General features: G+C 37.2%; 1 protein-coding gene across 11 annotated transcripts in view; it reads left to right on the forward strand.

The window, feature by feature from the left end:
• GPHN (gephyrin) overlaps positions 1–23,825 on the forward strand; it is a 633,555-nt gene that overhangs the window by 548,472 nt on the left and 61,258 nt on the right. For all 11 annotated transcript variants that reach the window (XM_073895379.1, XM_073895381.1, XM_025869865.2 and 8 more), the window contains 4 exons: positions 1,343–1,398; positions 6,741–6,860; positions 8,379–8,437; positions 9,482–9,635. In XM_073895379.1, the coding sequence (XP_073751480.1) occupies positions 1,343–1,398; positions 6,741–6,860; positions 8,379–8,437; positions 9,482–9,635 (389 nt within the window). The remainder of the gene's footprint in view (positions 1–1,342; positions 1,399–6,740; positions 6,861–8,378; positions 8,438–9,481; positions 9,636–23,825) is intronic.

Raw genomic sequence — 23,825 nt, forward strand, 5'->3', positions numbered from 1 at the left:
TATACACACACATTGGAATATTAGTCAGCCATCAGAAAGGATGAATACTTACCATTTACATTGACATGGAAGTGGAGGGTATTATGTCGAGCAAAATAAGTCAGTCAGAGAAAGACAGTTATCATATGGTTTCACTCATATGTGGAGTATAAGAAACAGTGCAGAGGATCATAGGGGAAGGGAGGGAAAACAGAATGGAAAGAAATCAGAGGGAGACAAGCCATGCCAGACTACAGGGAACAAACCAAGGGTTGCTGGAGGGGAGGTGGGTGGGGGGATGGGGTAATTCTATATATACTGTATATAGAAAAAAAATTGAATAAGTATTTCCATCTTAATTCTGAAAGTATTTCTTCTGATTTAAAAACAAATAGTCAATGGAAATTGTAATGCACAGCTTCCTATATATTATGATTTAGAAATAGCATTTTGGCCAATTATTTAAAAAAAAATACTGTATTGGGAATTAATGGACTGTGTTTTAGTCCTAGGTACTACTAACAAGAATTTGTCAACCTAAGTTCCTTCATTCTGTGACTCATCCCCTTCAAATGTCAAATGTAAAAAAGAAGATATGTTCTTTCTACTCGACTGGGTTATTATGAAAATCAGACTAGGTGATAAATAAGAAAATAGTATGAAATAGTTTGAAATTTATAGAAAATGGAAAAATATGAATATAAATAGTAATATATCAGTATAGATAGATATATCCACCGTAGTGTATACAAACATCACAAATATATACCCATAGAAAGGGGGGTATTTATTTGAAGGACAGGCTAGAAGAAATAGTTCTATTTAAAAAATACAAGTATTTGGGGTTCCTGGGTGCCTCAGTCATTCGAGCTTCTGACCCTTGGTTTCAGCTCAGGTTGTGATCTCATGAGTCATGATCTCATGGGTGGTAGGATCAGCCCACATCTGCCTCTCTACTCAGCAGGGAGTCCACTTGAAGATTCTCTTCCTCTGCCTCTCCCCCCACTCGCACATGCTCTCTCTCGCTCTCTCTTGCTCTCTCTCTCTCTCATTTAAATGAATTAATCTTTAAAAAAAATTAAAAATACAAGTATCAAATTATGGAGCAACAGGAAGACCATCTCCAGTGACACCAAGAAACAGCATGTTTAGAATCACTTCTACTGGTACTTCTGAATGGTGGATACAAAGATCAAACCAGTAGTAATAATGCCATTGTCTGGTCTAGGAGATCAGAAAAGTATTCATTTTCCTGAAGCTTTATCTGATCATTTGAATCAAATTTTAGAATTCCAACACTAGATCCTTATTCCTTGCTATAGGTCCATTTTGATGTTTGTTCTTGGTTCTTTTCACCTCACAGCTGCTGATGGTCCAGGAGATCGTTTCATCATTGGGGAATCCCAAGCTGGTGAGCAGGTGAGATTCATAGGCCTGAAAGGCCCTGAAGATTTCAGTTTCATGGACTTTTAGCATTGAATTCTAACCTTCTACCATCATTGTAATGGAAATCTTAGAGATGAATTAGACAGGTTATCAAAGAGATTAAAGGAGGTTCCCATGAGAAAGAGCCAAAATAATTATTTTTTAACTGAAAGAAATCTGCATCTTTTAATATACAGCATGGTATTTTTGGTATGTCTCAGAGATATACCCCACAAACATTTTCCAGTCCTATGATTAGATCATTCTTTCTTCCTATATAAACATTAATGTTCTGAATAGATCTATAGTTTCTAGGTGATCTTCTCAGAGTTTTCTCCAACCTGTGTTACAAACAGGGAAAATTAGAAGAAGCCAATTATTTAACCACTCAAGCTAATCACTTAGATTAGCTTTGCTCACTAGGGCTAGCCAGTGAACAGGTGTATATATATTTCTATTAAGAAATGAAGCACTAATGGGCCATAATGGAAGTACAGTAGAAGTCCTCTTATTTAATGCTTTTGAGACTAGCAATTGCCCATTTAATTGGAAACAAGTGGAAAATTATTTTATATTTTTAAAATAAATATAAGTTTAACTTAAATGAAATTTATTTGTCAATAATTTGATGGAGAGCTAATACTTTTATTTTAACAAGTATCTACTATTTCAATTTCTATCTGGTCTTTCTTACATAAATCACACCCAAAAGCACTTATGTGATTTCCAGTTTTGGTCTTTAAAGTGGAAAAAACTTGAAGGACATTTGCAAAGTATCTTAAGTATAGAATCCTTCTAGATTTTTATTGTATTTTTACAATTTTTACAGCTACTTTACCCACAGTTAATTTGACAGTTGCTTTTGGCAAAATTTTTTAATTGAGTTTTTCCAAAGGTTTAACTTAATTTTTCTAGGAAAAACCTTTTCACACTCATGTATTAATTTATGTAATATTTATTTAAATTACATAATTCAGTAGCAACTGCTGCCACAAACTGGCACAAACAAGTTTGGGAAGAAAGTCAATTGAACTGTAAAGCAGTACTTTACAATTGTACAAGGGTCTAACAGCCTCAAACTTAAACAGTGCTGTAAGCATCTTTATGTTTAAGAGGAAATAGAGAGCATATGTTAGTCCAGTGAATTTTGAAGGTTGGTTAAAAGAGCTCTTGCCTTATTAAATAGAACCAGAAGATCAAGATACTTTTTTCCTCTGCTACTACCAAACATTCATAAGCATTATATAAAAATAAAGGAGGATATGAATGAATGAATGAATGAATGAATGTGGAGGTTTGGGCAAAAGCTATGTCCCATGCCTTTTCTTCCTTGGCTTAGTATGTACTCCCATATGTACTGAAAATATGGAAAAGTTAAGGATATATATAAGAGAAGTATGGTGCCCATGGTGGTGACCCCAGGATGAGGCTACCTCATCCCTACATCCAAGCATTGAAGAGAACTGTGGATAGATCTCTGAAGCCAAGCCTGGCACTATAGTGATTAGGTGCTGTACGCAGGCTGATTTTAATCCTCATAACTGTTTTCCTGACAAAAAGAACAGCTAGGCCTGGGTCCCTTTTTTATAAATGACTTGTATTATGACCTCGTAATTTACTTGACTTCTTGATATATATTTCAATCAGTGTTGGATATCTAAAGCATCCATTTGTATAACAAGACCACAAAGTACCAATTATTCTAGGTCTCTGGTCTTCAATTGAGTCTATCTAATAACATTTATCAAACATACCTACTATGTGTACCAAGCACTCACTGTGTTGGGTTCTAGGGATATAAAGTAGATTAAGATATGATTTCTACTCTTAAGGAGTTTACATCTAGTGAAAGAGACAGAACAACTAAATATAATATATTAAGTGTTAAAATAATGCTATCAGTCATGTATTGTGCAGGACAATAGGGAGGTTGAGCATTTCATCCTAGGAGGATTAAGAAAATAACATTGGAGCTGGACCTAAGAGGATTTTACAAAAACAGAAATGAGAAAAGGACATTCCAGGCCAAGAGAACAGTATAAATCAAGACACAGAGGTGTTTTTAAAAATTGCATGGAGTGTTTAAGAAACTGCAAATAGTTTGTGGTAGTCAAAGCCTAGTATAAATAGGTAGATAGGTAACAGATTTATAAGTGCCTTGTGGTCTTCTTAAACCTTATTTACTAGTTAAGAGAACTAGGAACACAAGAAAAGTCATGAAACTTAAAAGTTGCTAACTTCTTGTAAGGTCGATGGGAAAAAAAGATGAAAACTATACAAGAAAATGGGGTTTCTCTTCAAATTATCTGTGATGTCCTTTAACTATGACTAAGGTATCATACAGACTTTATAGCAATCTTGGAGATCTTAAAAGAGCCAAATTGCTCCCTTATTGAAAGTACATATGCTTGAGAATTAGATGCCATTGCATACACTGAGACAGTAATTTACAAAATGCTTTTATGGTGCACCAAAATACTTGACTTTAAATCACTTATAGTTTGGTCCTATTGATTAGCACTGGACACTGTCAAAGAAAATATTACATGATTATAAAGTGCTGTTTTTGGTCAAATCTCAAAAAAACCCAACACCTCCATTAAGGAAAAATCAAGATTTTAACCATTTTTACTTTATATAAAACATATAAGGTATAGCAATAAAAAAAGAATGAGTTACTTGTAAAGAATTGTTACTCTTAACAATCTAAAGGAAGTACTTCATGTATTCCTAAGTTTTTCAACTGATTCCATTCAACTGAGGTTTCTGTGTTTACTCTAAGTGGATATATATATATATATATCCAATGATATCTTTTACATTGGATCTCATTTAAGTGAGCTGGTAGGAAGTCTTCACATATCACTTAGATTTACTAATCTTAGAGAGGAGTCAAATTTTTTATTCAAAAATCACATGAAAACACTTCTTAAGAGTTGGTTTAAAACAAGTAGAGAAAATTACAGGTACAACCACAATAAAACTTAAAGTAAATTTATAGAGTATGGTACATTGAACCTGACTAAATTGAGGCAGGGCTCCAGACCAACAAACTTCAGCTTAAGAAGCAACTGCCCTGAAACTCACTTTAGGATTTGCTTTCTGCCTTAGCCACAAAGGCACTTTCAGCAAAAGAACGACCTGTTTAGACCTATATTAAATATCTTTGTTCCATAGACTCTAAAGATAGTTTCAGCATTAGTACCTCCATTAAAAAATACATATATCAGAACTAATGCTTTTCATCAAAAATCACTGCACTGCAAAATGGCCATGTATAGTATATTAAGAGATGTCCTGGACAATGAGTAATATTGAGGTTGAATTTTCTTTTTTAACTTTAATGCTTTGGGCCCTAAACTTTTCATATGAAACCCTATGCAGCATCTTGGTAGAAAATCACATAAAAATGTAACCATTCTGAAAGCCTGCAATGTCTTTTATTCAAGTAGCTGAATAAGGAAATATAAGATACATAGCTCAATGCCAGAGCTGATCCCAAGAATCTCTTTTGCCAATAGCTGTGGGAGAAAATCAGGGAGAACACTGGAGTTTTAAGCCAAGAAGGATGGAATACTTCATGTAGTTGTCAGCTAATGAGATCATACATGTTCATTCATTCATTCTAGACACCAACTTTGTGCTAGACATATTCTAGGCTTTGGTATGAAAGAAATAAATATTTCTGGAAAAGGAGTGATTAAAGGGACTATATCCAAGAAATAGGGTTAAGGGAAACCAACAAAGGAATGTTAAGCACCCAGGTACTAACAGTGACACTCCCTTACCAACCACCTCTAGGTCTAAAGGGGCAAAGGGAAAGAGTGGTACCTGGACCTGAGGAGATTCATAGCTATGAGATAGGGCCACCCAATAGGAGCTGTGACCCTCAGTAATAAAGATGATATAGCCATCACCAAACTGCAGCCCAGCAGGGAAAGAGCAAGCAGAATGAAAACCCTACTTTTCCCTTTGTCTTACCCTCTAATCTCTTGCTGACCGCTCCCATTGATTGAACCTAATCAGAAGCCAGAGTGATGGGAACCTGGATGAAACAGTCCATAGAGGTCAGCCTTCTGGGCCATAGCGCAGGATAGAAAATGAAGATGTGATCTGGAGAGGCAAACAAAAAATAAGACAAATCCCAGTCTTTGTAGGGCTTACATTCTAGAATTTAACAGTGCACTTAACTCTGTACCTAGTATAAATTGAAGGGTTTGATAATTTTAGCTATTGGTGGTATTGTTTGCAGCAATAATACTATTGAAAAAAGATTTTTAAGGCTGTTCTAATAAATTTCCTGTTTTGCTTTGTACATCCAGTTAGAGGGGTATTTTTTAACCATTCCCTAAAAATTGTTTCATGCGGTAGAAAATATATAACATAAAATGTACCATCATAACCATTTTTAAGTGTACAGTTCAGTAATGTTAAATATATTCACATTGTTGTGACCTAAGATTTTAAATACTTAAGCAGATATCTTTGGAAAGATCTCTTTTTTATCAGGAAATTAATATTATCTCAGAATTCTCTTTTAGGGGAAATTTGAAGCATTCCTTTTCCCAACTGTGACCTAAATCATTGGCCTATGTGTCCAAATCAAACCTGTCAAATAGATCTTACAGAAATATGTTTTTCTCTATGCTGAGAGAAGTTTGCAGGTCAAGTCCTGGGGTCAGTCTCCTGTACCATCTGTATGAGAGCTCAGATAATGAAAATCTTGGATATAGTGTTTAACACAAATCATTACAGACACTGGAATCATTTTTGAATTACTTAATTACATTTTCTAGACTTTTATTATTGAAAGATGAACTAATATGTTTTAAAAGATTTTCAAGTGAAATAATTAAAATGATTTTTGACTTGCCTTTATTAAATCAAAAAGTTTAGTTAATAAAGTACTACAATTCTTAAATGTCAGAACCTAAGTAAATGACAACATGCTAGTTATTCATAACTGTTTCATAAAATCACGTTGTATGGCATTTTTTTTCTTAAAGATACTCAAATCACTTTACATATAGGTATTAAGAAAATTCACATTATTTGAGTGAAACACAATAGTGACAATTTTAAGTGACAGTTCTTCAAAAGGAGAACAGGGCACCAAGAAAGACATCTGTCTAATGGTCATTACTTTAAATCAAGTTAAAGCCTCTTCGGTGTAAATGCACCTGTTCGTGGGTAGTTTTTATTACATTGGACCAAAATGAATAAGAGTATAAGATTTTCCTTTAATGGTTTGTTTCTAAAAATAATACATCTCCTGCAGACTTTTCCTTTGCAACAGCAAAGTAAATCAATTCTTTCTTACATGTTTGTATTTTCAGCCGACTCAGACAGTAATGCCGGGACAAGTCATGCGGGTTACAACAGGTGCTCCAATCCCCTGCGGTGCTGATGCAGTAGTACAAGTAGAAGATACCGAACTAATCAGGGAATCTGATGATGTACGTCATCACCAGGTCTTACTGCTCTGTTCCTATGGCAGTATTACAAACCATGCCCATTTTCTGCAATGTTTATAAGATTAATCCAGTTGGGTTGGGTTTTTTTGTTTTTGTTTTGTCTTTTGTTTGTTTGTTCATTTGTTTTGGTAATGTTCGGATCTTACATTGTAGTGTATGGGTCTCCAGTAAATAGGAATTGTCTTATATTTGAAAATCTTTTGTTACAGGAGCTGTTTTTATGATCATTACTGTAATTTTAACAGAATTTGAACCACATTTGATCTGCAAAATTTCACATGCAAACAAGGAAGGAAACTACCTCAAATAGAACAGCAGAGATATTAACTGTTGACATACCTTACAGCTGAGAAATTTGTTCATCAAGACTAGCTTCTGATAAAATGTGAAGGAGAATTTAACAGAGAATGCTTGGGCAAGTTCTTGAATATTACATTAAGCCAAGCATTTGAACCAAATAACCCTTCAACTCTGATTTTCTATAATTCAGAAAAATCTTTGCCATCAAAGGACAGCCTGGAAAACTTGAATTTATGCCAGTGCCCCCTCTCTAGTCTACACTAAAGCCTCCTGGGAATTGTCTTGGTCTAAACAGGCCTTCATCTTACTGAAATTAGTGGCAGTTATTGGAACCAGAGGGTCAGCCACTAATAAAAGAATAGTTTCCACTGATAATTTAATGACTGGCTATCTTAACTTGTTTTTTGAAGTAGCTTAAAATATTTTATGTCTTAAAAGCTAGAGCTAAAATAAATAACATTCTTCTGGGCTGGCTATATAGTAAAATTTGGGCATGCTGAGAGACAGCCACTTCTCTTGATCTGGGATTGTCTTTTCAGTCACTTTCCCACATGTAAGGCTTATAAAATTCAACTCTTGGCATACAGATCACACTGCCTGCTGTTAAAACTGTCCAACAGATTTATTGGCATCAGGGAAGCCAGCAGAGCATTGAAATCCAGAACACATGCATCCACAGACTCTGCCAGATGACAAGACACAGTTCCAGTGTCACAGCCCATAAATGTAAAATTAATGATCACCATTAATTTACAGACACCTACTACCAGGAAAACTGTAAGTCCTTCACTGAAATTTCTGCAGACATTTGGGAAACGTGGCATGATTCCTGGGAACAGAAGAGACAGGTTATCTCCATCCACATTCGATGTATCTATTAGGGTGGCCATATAGATATATCTTTTATTTTCCCTTGAGAATGCTACTTACAATATAAGATCCAGTATTTGAAGTGGTACATTTTTTAAAAGCATGAAAATTATGAAGAAAATTTTTATTTATTTACAAAAAATTTATTGGCATCAAACCTAGTTTTTCAGGAACCTGTGATAGAAATTTATCATGTTCAAAATGTGTACCAAATGGTTCTGTTTCTCTATATTTGTATATATTCTGGACCTATCTGAGTAGCTAAATTGTATTGATCAAAATTCTGTTAGATTATTCTGTTCGAAATTACATGACTTGCTTTTATTATAGGGCACTGAGGAACTTGAAGTACGAATTCTGGTGCAAGCTCGACCAGGCCAAGATATCAGGTAAATTCATAATGTATAGAATGTATAGCCAACTTTTGTTTCCACATGATCATAAATTCAGGAGAGCATGGCTATTGCAAATCCACAGCAAAGGTATTTAGCCATTAGTGTTCAGGACTTTTAACAAGTAGCAAAATGATTTTTCTTAATTCTACAGCTCATGTCTACTCTGCCTACTTTTTCATAAACAATAAAGGCAAATGAAATAGTCAAAAGCAACATGAGAAAGAAGTAAACTCATCCACAGTTAATCCTACTTCTAGATAATCCAGAATTATCCAACTCCACCCCTAGGTACTGGTATCAACATAGATAATCCCAGAGTTGAGTTTTTATGCAATTAGCTGATAGCCCCTCTTCCACTGACTACCAATAAGAATAGAATAATCTGCTATTCTTTATATACAAAGATGAGACTACTGTCTTAACATAAGGAGTGCATATACTTTAAATTATTTTTCTTACATTGGAATATGTTTGCCCTGATCCCATCAATACTAATTTGCTCAAATGTCCTTATGACAAAGCTACAATTCTCACATCCCTATAGCAAGAAGCCAAGTTGACTGGACTTCTGTGGCCATAGACCTGTGCCAGCCTAAGTTGTCCGAATAGAAATTACCCCTGTGACTGTAACCTCATCAATGTTATTCTCCTTACCTCAAAGCTAACATGCTGAGGACCTCTTATCATTAATGCCACTAGATATTTTCATATAAATTCTTGCCTTTTATCAAAGAAAGTTTGTGGTTGGTATTTTTTTACTGTAATTTAGTACAAAGCAATTTGTAAACTAGTTTTCAAATGTGAAATAACATATTCCTTAGCAATAATGGAAATCCTATTTCTCTCTTCCATTGTGTGATTTAAATTTTTTTATTAAAAAAGCATAGAGTTTTTAGAAGCTTTTTATTTTATTATTCTGTTCCTGCCTCATCTCTTGACTTTTTTCTCCTCTTGAATGTCCTCCTTCTTTGACACTGAAGTCAGTTGAGAAAATATTATTCTTAATCATACTGTTTATGGTTCTGCTTTGACTTTCAGACCCATTGGCCATGACATTAAAAGAGGGGAATGCGTTTTGGCCAAAGGAACCCATATGGGCCCCTCAGAGATTGGTCTTCTGGCAACTGTAGGTGTCACAGAGGTTGAAGTTAATAAGTTTCCAGTTGTTGCAGTCATGTCAACAGGGAATGAGGTAAAAAAAAAAAAAAAAAAAAAAAAAGTGGGGGGGAAGGTAGAAGGGGGAGGTAACTGGACTTTCAGGTAAAAGTCTTTTTGACTTCTGTGTTGTAAATAGAACATTGTGGATTATAGATTTTACCACATACCTGTAACAGGGAAATAATAAATTGGCCTCAGGATAGTTCAAGTACAGAAGATAAGAAGGAGGAAGACTAGAAATTACATATTGAGAAATGTTCCCTTCCATTGATTAGAATAAACTATTACAACCAATGACCTTTGCACAGACTCGGTACATATAAACAAAGAATGTTGACTGCTAGCTATAGATGTTCAGCTATGCAAATTTAGTGCTCAGGCTCTTAGGACAATGAATTCTACCTACCCTGCTGCTGAGATGATGGGCCATCTCTGTGTGGGAAATAAATCAATGAATTGGGATACAATGGTTAGCCCTTCATCTTCCTGGAAGTTCCATGTGATCCTTAATCACCAGGAGGAATTTGATAATCTTTTCTCTTTTTCTCCAAAGATAGCATCTCTAGTGGCATGCTTCTCAATATGTCAAATGTCATTTCAGCCCTGATTTAGGATGGGGATTTAGTCAATCTTTCTCTGAAAACTTTTGAAAAATTTCCTGTTCCATGTTTTGCTTAGGTTATACAAAAAGTCAGAGGTTCTAACCAAACTGGGAATATTAAAAAATGGATCTGCTGGTAATTCAAAGCCTAAGAACAGAATCAGAAACTATTGAGATTTTTTTAGACCTTTAGACCTTACTGTTTTTTAAAAGATTAACAGGATTTCTTTTTTTTCTCTCTTTTAATCTCTAATTTTATTCTGAAAATAAGCCATTTATTTGTTATCATTATTTTTAATTTCTTAAAGTCTTGGAAATGAACATTTTCAAAGGTCTCTCCATTACCCTTATAGTTCTTTTAGAAAGGGCAAAAGAAAAGAATAGAGTATTTGTTTCACTAATGGAGAGATGAATCAGGATTCTAGACCCAGTATTGGTGTACTGGTCATTCCCTAAAACTATTGATTGACCCAAAACATTCTTTTCAATTGATCTACATAGTGAAGATTTTAATATCCCTAGGACCAACTGACACTATGTTTAGCATTGGAAAGAAATTCTAATAAACTGATTGACTTAATGAACTATTCTTTTTTTTAAAGATTTTATTTATTCATTTATTTGAGAGAGCAAGAATGAGAGAGAGATAGAGCACATGAGAGGGGGGAGGGTCAGAGGGAGAAGCAGACTCCCCGCTGAGCAGCAGGGAGCCTGATGCGGGACTCGATCCCGGGACTCCAGGATCATGACCTGAGCCGAAGGCAGTTGCTTAACCAACTGAGCCACCCAGGTGCCCTTAATGAACTATTCTTACTTGTGATGTATTTATATGCTCTGTGCATCTAAGTGAGTTCATGGGGGTTGGGAAAGCTAAAGAGAATGAGCAAATTCATAAATAACTAGTTATTAGGCAATTTTGTTTAAGCTATATTTCTTGTATTCTTCCTAATGTTTTTGTAGGGCTGGACTATAGTCTCACCTATCCTTTTTAAAGCTATCATACATTCTGTATTAAAACTATTTGCTAGTGAAAGAAAAGTGATGGAGTAAGACTAGAGATGATACTTACATCATGGAATCTAAGGAAGAATTTGTAGTCCTAGTTTCCTGCCTCCATAGGCTTGATTATCCTTGGAGAGACTTTGATAGATGCTATTTTCTGTGACTTACTGTATTTATCATAGTTTTCCAAGGGAATAATGTTTCTAAATCTCTAAATCCACAATCTAAAATAATGTTTCTAAATCCATAATCTCTGGTTCCATATAGCTCAGCATTCCTTCCCTATTTCCATCCAAAGTTAGCTGTTATTATGACTCTCTATAATTGTATAGTTTAGCTCAACAAATGTTTGTTGGGTACCTCTATGCCAGACATTATACTGGAAAATGGGGATAAAAGAAATGAATAAAATGTAGTATCTCTTTTGAAGGCTTGAGATCTTAGATAGACAGAAAATAATAGGAAAAAATTATTTATTTTCAGAGAGGCCAAAAGAAATTACACTTGTCTGTTAATGTGGCAAGTCTATAATTTAGTCAGTCACAGCTCAAGCTCCCCTTAAGTGCTAACTGATTTCCCCTGATATGAGTAGCTTCACATATGTCCACTTTTGAATCCAGTGTCATATGACAGTAAGCAGAACAGTGGCCTGGGGCAACCCAAAGAATGCCATACAAGATGTCTGTATACTGTCTTTAAAACCTGCCCAGTATTTTGTGACTACATGTGTTTTTTTGGAATGCGGGAATTATATCAAAATTGGGGAGGTACAGTTGTGAACTAAAACTAATACAGAACAGTCGATGTAGACATTTGTTGGTTTCAGCAAACTGTGTATGTTAACACTTAGGTAATACCATCCAGTAATTACATAACTGTGGCATACATTTCCAACTTCGTGTATTTGTTCAATAAATATTTATTAAACATCTATTACATGTTGGAATGCCCATCAGGGATTATGTTAACTAAAATCAGACTTATAAGATGTGAATACACTGTATCATGAACCAGTTTATTTAGAAGGATTTTCTACAGCAAACTCAGTGTCCAGCAGGGCTGCATCAGACTTTCATCTTCAGTGGAAATAGTCCTCTTAATCATCTACACAGCCATCCAAGAGCTATTCTCTTTTTTCTTCAAGTGACATTCAGGTGCAAGGGAACAAGAATTATAGTAGGAGAGTATAGGAGCCACCAACTTAGAAGCATATCCTACATAAGAATCAATGTTTCTTATAACAGACTTAGACAGCTTCCAGGGTCCCTATGAGGGAAATGTCCAGATACAAGTGTCACCATATTCACAGAAGCCCAAAGCTGTCACTTCCCGCTAGGTATTTATAGTTCCTTTATAGTTCCTTCTAGTCCATTTGCAGGTTACCAATCGCAGATTATTTTTGCCATAAGAAATGCTGCCTAGTAACAAGCTGACATTTCATCTTTATCAAATTTCTAGGGAAACAGAACTAGAAAGTTAACCCAAGCTCAAATTTGTCCTTAGAGATGGAAATGGGTTTGGTTAACTCTTTACCCTCACATAAGAGGATGCATTGGCTGTAGAAAATTAGAAAATAATAATAAAACTGACTACAAGTTATTCCGCTTTTTATCATCACCATGCACTGGCAATTCTAAGCAAAGTCAGTAATAAAATATGCTCCACTGGGGCAAACCATTTCCACCACTCCTCCCCATTTAGTATGCTACCATACTGATGCCAGGTACTGTTCTGACTGCTCAGGATATAGCAGCAAACCAGACAAACAAATTCCTTATTCTTACAGAATTTATATTCTGATGGAGGCAGGGGAGGGGAGATAGTCAATGAACAAATAGTGGTAAGTAGTATGAAGAAAAATAAAGGATAAGATGATAAAGACTAGTAGTAGAAGAAGTATATGCCAGATATTACCTGTTGAAGCCTACCCTGCATCAATCCTTTCATACTCTCCCCTATACAATAAGGCTGGAAGGCTGAAAACCCAATTTCCTGGGCTCTCTTTCCAGCTGTGGTCCTGTTAGGTTTTGTCATTGGAATGCATTAACACAATATTAGAAGTTGGAAAGAAGTTAGCAGAAGTATAAGCTCCTCAATCCTCAGTAACATCACTTTCCCCCAGCAGCCCTAGGGACAGTGGTGACTTCCTGATCATTGGAGACACACTTTTCTCCTTTTGTTTCTCCAACCCTCTCAACACATTTGTAACCAATTCCCTGTATTAAATCCTTTTTTCTTCCACTCCTCTTCATATGAAATACCTAGAGGATTTGGTTTTCCTTTCCAGACCTGAGTGATAGAGTCTTCTGTTTTATAGAGGGCAATCAGGCCTCACTGATGAGGCAAAATTAGAGTGGAAATCTGAAGGTACTAAGGGTGGTGCCAGCCATGTGAGGGGAATTGAGTTACAAGCAGAAGGAACAACAGAGACAGAAAAGCCCTGAGGTAGGGTGTATGCTTGTCATGTTTGTGGCTGAAGTTTAGAAGGAAAGGAGCAAAGTAAAAGGAGGTGAGGTTGGGGAGGTAACAGAAACAAGACCATTTTATTCTAAATAGTTTTGAGAAAGGGAAACATAACATGAAACATAATGTGTCTTAAATTTTTAAATGTTTACTCTGGCTTCAATATGGCATGGCATATAGGAGAGAAAAGGAAAAAAGCAGGGAGACAGTTAGAAAGATATATAATATCCAGCAAGAGATTTGGACCAGAGTGGTAGCAGTGGAGATGGTGAGAAATAATAAGGATATATTTTGAAGGTAAAGCCAACAGGTTTTACTAGTGAATTCAAAGTAGAATATAAAAGAAAGTGAGGAGTCAAGATAAACTGCAAGGTTTTGACCTGATCAATTCTAAGGATAGTTATCACTTACCTAGGTGAGAAAAATTAGGCAGCAGAAATCGGGCTTCTGTTTTGGACATGTTAAGTTTGCTATACTTATGGAGGAGGAAAAGATGGTGGAGGAATAGGGGACCCTATTCCAACTGGTCCCCTGACTTGAGCTGGATATCTACCAGACCACTCTGAACACCCACAAAATCAGCTTGAGATTTAAGAAGCTATATCTGGATCTCTACAAACAGAACATTGCAGGTGGTTGGTTTTGAGGTATGAAGCAGGGAGCTGTGATTCCATGGGCAGATACCAGAAGATAAATGGAAGGGGGGAGGGAGCCTTTGGGATCCTGCTTCCCGCGCTGGGGACAGGGCACAGACTTGCAGACCGGTAGCGGGGGGAAAGGACTTTAGGGCAGCCCCCCAGACTGAACCCTGGAGCTGCTGGGTCACACATGCAAACTGGGGGCAGCTGGCAGTTTTAGAAGTACAAAGAGCAAAGATGTGCCTGGACCTGGAAGTGACAGCTAAGAGCGCTGCTAAGGGGTGCACAACCCAGGACACTGCAGTTTCTAGCAGCACAGACAGAAACAGAGATAGTGTGGCCTGGAGAGCTCACTGAAAAACAGACTGCGATCTCTCTATCTCTCTGTTCTGAGGCAGAGGGTTGGAAACAGTCTCTTCTGCTCTGACTCTCGGAAGAGACTCGGAAAGCCACCAGAGAAAGCCCCCAGAGAACAAAAGCCCCCAAAAACCAGTTTTCACGGAGCCCATCCTCCCCCTCCCCCACAGGGGGCAGGGCAACTCTGCCCAAACAAGGTTGCCTGAGTAACAGTGAGTCAGGCCCCTCCCCCAGAAGACAGGCTGGGAGAACAAGAGGCTGACAACCCTAAGGTCCCTATAAAACAGGTACATCTTGCTTGGGTTGTGGTCAATAATTTAGACTCTGTACATTCCCTCAACCACCCCTCAACAGAATGACTAAGAGGAGGAACTCCCAACATAGAGACTGTGACTTCTGCCACAGATTTACAAACGGATACAGATATAACCAAGATGTTAGAAATGGGCTTCGGGTAACAGTTATGAAGATGATACTAGAATGGAGAAATCAATTAATGTCAACATAGAGTCTCTAAGGGCAGAAATGAAAGCTGAACTGGCAAAACTTAAAAATGCTACAATGAGATCCAATCTAATCTAGATACTCTAACAGCTAGGTTAAACTAGGTAGAAGAACGAATTCGTGATCTAGAAGACCAATTGATAGAAAAGAAGGAAAAAGAGGAGGCCTGGGAGAAACAGCTTAAAACCCATGAAAACAGAATTAGAGAAATAAGTGACACGATGAAACGTTCCAGTGTCAGAATTATTGGGATCCCTGAAGGGGTGGAGAGAGAGAGGACTAAAAGACATATTTGAGCAAATCATACCTGAGAACTTCCCTAATCTGGAGAATGAAATAAACAGTCATGTCCTAGAGGGAGAGAGGACCCCTCCCAAGATCAAGGAAGACAGACCAATGCCCTGGCATGTAATAGTAAAACTCGCAAATCTTAGAAACAAGGAAACCATCTTAAGGGCAGTTAGGGGGAAAAGATTCTTTACGTACGGAGGGAGAAACATCAGAATAACCTCAGACCTATCCAGAGAGACCTGGCAAGCCAGAAAGGGCTGGCAAGACATATTCAGGGTACTAAATGAGAAGAACACACAGCCAAGAATACTTTATCCAGCAAGGCTGTCATTTAGAATGGATGGAGAATTGCAGAGCTTCCAAGACCAGCAGAAACTGAAAGAATATGTGACCACTAAGCCGGCCCTGCAAGAAATATTATGGAGGGTTCTATAAAAGGAGAAAGACCCCAAGAGTAATATAGAACAGAAATTTACAGAGACAATCTATAGAAACAAGGACTTTACAGGCAACAGGATAACAATAAATTCATATCGTTCAATAATCACTCTCAATGTAAACGGCCTACATGCTCCCATAAAATGGCACAGGGTTGCAGATTGGATAAAAAGACAGGACCCATCCATATGCTGTCTACAAGAGACTCATTTTTTTAAAATTTACTTATTTATTTGAGAGAGAGAGAGCACGAGAGGAGGGAGGGTCCGAGGGAGAAGCAGACTCCCCACCAAGCAGGGAGCCTGATGCGGGACTCGATCCCAGGACTCCAGGATCATGACCTGAGCTGAAGGCAGTCGCTCAACTAACTGAGCCACCCAGGCGCCCCTACAAGAGACTCATTTTGAACCTAAAGATACATCCAGACTGAAAGTGAAGGGATGGAGATCCATCTTCTATGCCAACAGACCTCAAAAGAAAGCTGGGGTAGCAATTCTTATATCAGACAAATTAGATTTTAAGCTAAAGACTGTAGATAGAGACACAGAAGGACACTATATCATTCTTAAAGGGTCTGTCCAACAAGATCTAACAATTGTAAATATCTACACCCCCCAGCATGAGAGCAGCCAACTACATAAGCCAACTGTTAACCAAAATAAAGAGTCATATTGATAATAGTACGTTAATTGTAGGAGACCTCAATACTCCACTCTCAGCAATGGACAGATCACCTAAGCAGAAAATCAACAAAGAAACAAGAGCCTTGAATGACACATTGGACCAGATGGACCTCATAGATATATATAGAACATTCCACCCTAAAACAACAGAATACTCATTCTTCTCAAGCACACATGGAACTTTCTCCAGAATAGACCACATACTGGGTCACAAATCAGGTCTCAACCGATACCAAAAGTTTAAGATTATTCCCTGCATATGCTCAGACCATAATGCTTTAAAACTGGAACTCAATCACAAGAAAAAATTTGGAAGAAATTCAAACACTTGGAAGCTAAAGACCACTCTGCTCAAGAATGTTTGGGTCAACCAGGAAATCAAAGAAGAACTTAAACAATTCATGGAAATCAATGAGAACGAAAACATCAGTCCAAAATCTATGGGATACTGCAAAGGCAGTCCTAAGGGGGAAATACATAGCCATCCAAGCCTCACTCAAAAACATAGAAAAATCCCGAATTCACCAACTAACTTTACACCTTGAAAAACTAGAGAAAAAGCAACAAACGATGCCTAAGCCACGCTTTAGAAGAGAAATAATTAAGATTAGAGCAGAGATCAATGAATTAGAAACCAGAAACTCAGTAGATCAGGTCAACGAAACTAGAAGCTGGTTCTTTGAAAGAATTAATAAGATCGATAAACCACTGGCCAGACTTATCCAAAAGTAAAGAGAAAAGACCCAAATTAATAAAATTATGAAAGAAAGGGGAGAGATCACAACTAACACCAAGGAAATAGAAACAATTATTAGGGTAGCTGGGTGATAGACATTGGGGAGGGTATGTGCTACGGTGAGCGCTGTGAATTGTGCAAGACTGTTGAATCACAGATATGTACTTCTGAAACAAATAACGCAACATATTTTAAGAAAAAAGAAAAAGAAGAAGATAACAGGAGAGGAAGAAAAGGGGAGTATGTCAGAGGGGGAGACGAACCATGAGAGATGATGGACTCTGAAAAACAAACTGAGGGTTCTAGAGGGGAGGGGGGGAGGGGGATGGGTTATCCTGGTGATGGGTATTGAGGAGGGCACGTTCTGCATGGAGCACTGGGTGTTATGAACAAACAATGAATCATGGAACACTGCACCAAAAACTAATGATGTAATATGTGGTGATTAACATAACAATAAAAAAATTTTAAAAAAGAAACAATTATTAGAAATTATTATCAACAACTATATGTCAATAAATTAAGCAACCTGGAAGAAATGGATGCCTTCCTGGAAACCTATAAGCTACCAAGACTGAAATAGGAAGAAATTGACAACCTGAATAGGCCAATACCAGTAACGAGATTGAAGCAGTGATCAAAAACCTCCCAAAAAACAGGAGTCCAGGGCCTGATGGATTCCCTGGGGAATTCTACCAAGCATTCAAAGAAGAAATAATACCTATTCTTCTGAAGTTGTTTCAAAAAATAGAAACAGAAAGAAAGCTTCCAAACTCATTCTGTGAGGCCAGCATTACCTTGATCCCCAAATCAGGCAAAGATCCCATCAAAAAGGAGAATTTCAGACCGATATCCCTGATGAATCTGAACTCCAAAATTCTCAACAAAATCCCAGCTAATAGGATCCAACAATACATTAGAAGGATCGTCCACCACGACCAAGTGGGATTTATCCCCGGGATGCAAGGGTGGTTCAACATTTGCAAATCAATGAATGTGATAGAACATATTAATAAGAGGAGAGAGAAGAACCATATGGTCCTCTCAATTGATGCAGAAAAAGCATTTGACAAAATACAGCATCCTTTCCTGATTAAAACTCTTCAGAGTATAGGGATAGAGGGAACATTCCTCAAGTTCATAAAATCCATCTATGAAAAACCCACAGCAAATATCATCCTCAATGGGGAGAAGCTGAGAGACTTTCCCTTGAGATCAGGAACACGACAAGGATGCCCACTCTCGCCACTGTTGTTCAACATAGTACTAGAAGTCCTAGCAACAGCAGTCAGACAACAAAAAGAAATAAAAGGTATTCACATTGGCAAAGAAGAAGTCAAACTCTCTCTCTTCGCAGATGACACGATGTGGAAAACCCAAAAGACTCCACCCCCAAATTACTAGAACTCATACAGCAATTCAGTAATGTGGCAGGATACAAAATCAATGCACAGAAATCAGTTGCTTTCTTATACACTAATAATGCAACTGTAGAAAAAAATATTAGAGAAACAATTCCATTTACAATAGCACCAAAAACCATAAGATACCTCGGAATAAACCTAACCAAAGAGGTAAAGGATCTATACTCTAGGAGCTACAGAACACTCATGAAAGAAATTGAAAAAGACACAAAAAGATGGAAAAACATTCCATGCTCCTGGATCAGAATAAACATTGTTCAAATGTCTGTGCTGCCCAGAGCAATCTATACCTTCAACGCCATCCCGATCAAAATTCCAATGACATTTTTCAAAGTTCTGGAACAAACAATCCTAAAATTTGTATAGAATCATAAAAGACCCCTAATCTCCAAGGAAATGTTGAAAAAGAAAAACAAAGCTGGAGGCATCGTGTTGCCTGATTTCAAGCTCTATTACAAAGCCGTGATCACCAAGACAGCATGGTATTGGCACAAAAACAGACATATAGACCAATGGAACAGAATAGAGAACCCAGATATGGACCCTCAACTCTATGGTCAAATAATCTTCGACAAAGCAGGAAAAAATATGCAATGGAAAAAAGACAGTCTCTTCAATAAACGGTGCTGGGAAAATCGGACAGCTATATACAGAAGAATGAAACTCGGTCATTCTCTAACACCCTACACAAAGATAAACTCAAAATGGATGAAAGACCTCATTGTGAGACAGGAATCCATCAAAATCCTAAAGGAGAACATAGGCAGTGACCTCTTCGACATCGGCCACAGCAACTTCTTTCAAGATACATCTCCAAAGGCAACTGAAATGAAAGGGAAAATGAACTTTTGGGACTTCCTCAAGATAAAAAGCTTCTGCACAGCAAAGGAAACAGTCAACAAAACAAAGAGGCAACCCACAGAATGGGAGAAGATATTCGCAAATGACACTACAGATAAAGGGCTAGTATCCAAGATTATAAAGAACTTCTCAAACTCAACACCCAAAAAACAAATAATCAAGTCAAAAAATGGGCAGAAGATATGAAAAGATGCTTCTCTGAAGAAGACATACAAATGGCTAACAGACACATGAAAAAATGTTCATCATCATTAGCCATCAGGGAAATTCAAATCAAAACCACATTCAGATACCACCTTACACCATTTAGAATGGCAAAAATGGACAGGGCAAGAAACAACAAATGTTGGAGAGGTTGTGGAGAAAGGGGAACCCTCTTACACTGTTGGTGGGAATGCAAGTTGGTACAGCCACTTTGGAAAACAGTGTGGAGGTTCCTCAAAAATTTAAAAATAGAGCTACCCTATGACCCAGCAATTGCACTCCTGGGTATTTACCCCAAAGACACAGATGTAGTGAAAAGAAGGGCCATATGCGCCCCAATGTTCATAGCAGCAATGTCCGCAATAGCCAAACTGTGGAAAGAGCTGAGATGCCCTTCAACAGATGAATGGATAAGGAAGATATGGTCCATACATACACTGGAATATTACTCAGCCATCAGAAAGGATGAATACGCAACTTTTACATCAACATGGATGGGACTAGAGGAGATTATGCTAAGTGAAATAAGTCAAGCAGAAAAAGTCAATTATCATATGGTTTCACTTATTTGTGGAACATAAGGAATAGCACGGAGGACATCAGGAGAAGGAAGGGAAAAATGAAGGGGGAGGGAATCGATGGGAGAGATGAACCATGAGAGACTATGGACTCTGAGAAACAAGGTTTTAGAGGGGAGGGGAGGGGGGGATTGGTTAGCCCAGTGATGGGTATTATAAGGAGGGCACGTACTGCATGGAGCACTGGGTGTTATACGAAAACAATGGATCATGGGTCACCACATCAAAAACTAATGATATATTGTATGGTTATTAACATAAGATAATAAAATTTAAAATAATAATAATAATAATAATACAGGTGAGGGGTGCCTGAGTGGCACAGTCAGTTAAGCAGCTGGCTCTTGATTTTGGCTCAGGTCATGGTCTCAGGGTCCTGGTATCAAGGTGTGTAGGGCTTGCACTCAGCGAGGAGCCTGCTTTGGGATTCCCTCTCTACCTCTGCCCCTCCCCCCCATCACTCACGCACCTGCACATGTGTACTCGCTCTCTCTCTCTCTCTCTCAAATAAATAAATAGATCTTTAATAATAATAATAATAATAATAATAATAATACAGGTTAATCAAAGTGGAATTCTAAAAAATAAGTAATCCGGAGGAAGGGGAAAAAAAGAAGGAAAGGAAAAAATAAAACAAAAAAGAACAAACAAAATGTAAAATGGCAGATGTAAGCCCTAACATATCAATAATTACATTAAATATAAGTGGTCTACCTAATGTGTAATACCCAAAACTGGAAACAGCAATAGAAAGACATGAACTGTTGCTACATGCAGCAACCTGGATGGATCTCAATCGTATTATGCTGAGTGAGGAAAAAAAAAAATCTTAAAAGTTTACACATTATATGATTCCATTTATATAACATTCTTAAAATGACAAAATTATAAAGATGGAAAATGTATTAGTGGTTCCCATAGGTTAGGGATGGAGAGGAGGGAGAATGTGACTATAAAGGGATAGCATGAGGGATATATCTTTGAGGTGATGAAAGTCCTGTGTCTTGATTTGAGGTGGCAGGTTACAGAAATCTACATATGTGTTGAGGTGGAAAAAGAAGTATACATATACCTTATACCAATGTCAGTTTCCTGGTCTTAATATTATTCTATAGTTATATAAAATGTAACCATTGAGAAAACTGGGTGAAGGGTACTGAGACCTCTCTGTACTATTTGCATAACTTTCTGTGAATATATAATTACAGTTCTGAATGAGCTGGTGTTAAAACAATTTTTCTTTATAGATTTATTTATTGGGGCACCTGGGTGGCTCAGTTGGTTAAGCGTCTGACTCTTGGTTTAGGCTCAGGTCATGATTGTGAGATTGAACCCCACACTGGGCTCCATGCCAGTGGGGAGTCTGCTTGGATTCTCTCTCTCCCTCTCCTTCCCCTCCCCCTGCTCATGCTTGCATGCTCTCGCTCTCTCGCTCTCTTGCTCTCTCTCTAAAATAAATAAATAAATCTTCAAAAAAATAATTCATCTTGTAGGGGAGGAAAAAAATTTTTTTTCCTCAAGCCTTTAATGTCTCAAGTTCTAAATTTTGTTACCCCTATAACAAAAGACAGATTAGCAAGAGAAAAGACATACACATTTATTTAATATAAGTTTTATGTGACATAAGAGCCTTCATAAGAAAATGAAGACCTGAAGAAATGTTAAACACCAGCCTTTTTATATTAGGTTTGATGAGTGGAAAGTCATGGAAAAAGATAATAGGATAAAGGGTATGAGGAAAGTATAGTAAACTGAGGGAAACAGCAAGGCTTGTTCATTCAGATTCCTCTGAGTCCCTTCATCTTCAGAGATAAGAATGCTCCTTTCCTCCAGGCATAGGGAGGGCACCTCTCACATGAGGGTTTTATGACCTGCTTAAGGAGATCAGAAAGTCCTTCCTACACATGCCATTTCTCAAATTCGTTCAGCTTGAAACATCCAGTGTAACAGTTGCCATATTTTGGGGTAGCATGTCTTGGACCTCATCAGCCTCTTTTCATAGACACATTCCATATCATCATTCTCAGACTTAGATGAACACAAATTTTGCTATCTTGTAGCAAAACCAGGAAAGGAAATTGAGAAGATTAAAATTAGACTAGAATATTGTTCTAGTATAATTTCTTACATACTATTAAAGTCAAGACAGTTTTTAAACCAAGATTATCAAATCAGTCTAATTTGTACAAAAAGTCATCATAATAGAAATAGAATGTGGACTTTTTTCAAATACAATTTGTAAACCTCTGTATTTATAAACCAGATTCTTAAATTATGTTTGGAAGGTCCAAATGTTCTTTTTTCTTATAACCCAGTAACCAAGGCAATTAGTTTAACTCTCAATTAAAACTTTTTTTCCCAGAGTTTAATCAAAAGCTATTTAGAGTAAGAACATGCTCCATTAGAGGTTATAATCTGACTTTTTGCCCCTCTCTTTGTGTTAAATCTGTTTATCTGGACTGTCTGAGTATTTTTTTTTTAATCTGCGTATTTCTAAGGTGTGTCCATAATGACTAGAATTGGTTTTTGATCAATTAGTGAATTGAGTTTTCTAGAAATGGGAGAAAGAAAAGTAGGAATGTATAAGGGAGCTGCTTGCAAGGGATATGGAAAGAGTTACTAACCACTATAAAAGTCTAATTATCCTCCCTTTGCAAAGAGAGAAAAGGTCTTAGATGCAGACAAACCCATTTCAAAACCTAAAAAAGGGAAAGTGAGTCATTAGAGCCAATTTTAGGACCTTTGGTAATTCAATCAAGACCACAGGATTAAATTCCTGAAGAACAGAAACAAAGAAGGATGTTTCTTAAAATAAACTAAGTGATTTCTTTTTTTTTTTTTGGTTTTTTTTTTATTATGTTATGTTAATCACCATACATTACATCATTAGTTTTTGATGTAGTGTTCCATGATTCATTGTTTGCATATAATGCCCAGTGCTCCATGCAGTACGTGCCCTCTTTTAATACCCATCACCAAGCTAACCCATCCCCCCCCCCGAACCCTCAGTTTGTTTCTCAGAGTCCATAGTGATTTCTCTTCTAGAAAGGAGACAGAGAACCTCCTCATGAGGGTTAAACAAAAAAATTTTAAATTTTTTTTTTTTTTTTTTTTAAGATTTTATTTATTTGACAGAGAGAGACACAGCAAGAGAGGGAACACAAGCAGGGGGAGTGGGAGAGGGAGAAGCAGGCTTCCCCGCGGAGCGGAGAGCCCGATGCGGGGCTCGATCCCAGGACCCTGGGAACATGACCTGAGCTGAAGGCAGACGCTTAACGACTGAGCCACCCAGGCGCCCCAAAAAAATTTTAAATTTTTTACATTTTTATTTAAACTTTATTTTGAAGCTTGGCACAATAAAAATGCTAATCTGTATTGAATATTCATAAATGTATTCCCCTTTGTTCTCAACATGCTTTTAAGTGAATAGATGTGGTCATGTCA

Source organism: Callorhinus ursinus, unplaced genomic scaffold (genome assembly GCF_003265705.2).
Source record: "Callorhinus ursinus isolate GAN/ISIS: 27379988/994484 unplaced genomic scaffold, GSC_fseal_2.0 scaffold8, whole genome shotgun sequence".
In the NCBI taxonomy this organism is placed as follows: Eukaryota; Metazoa; Chordata; class Mammalia; order Carnivora; family Otariidae; genus Callorhinus; species Callorhinus ursinus.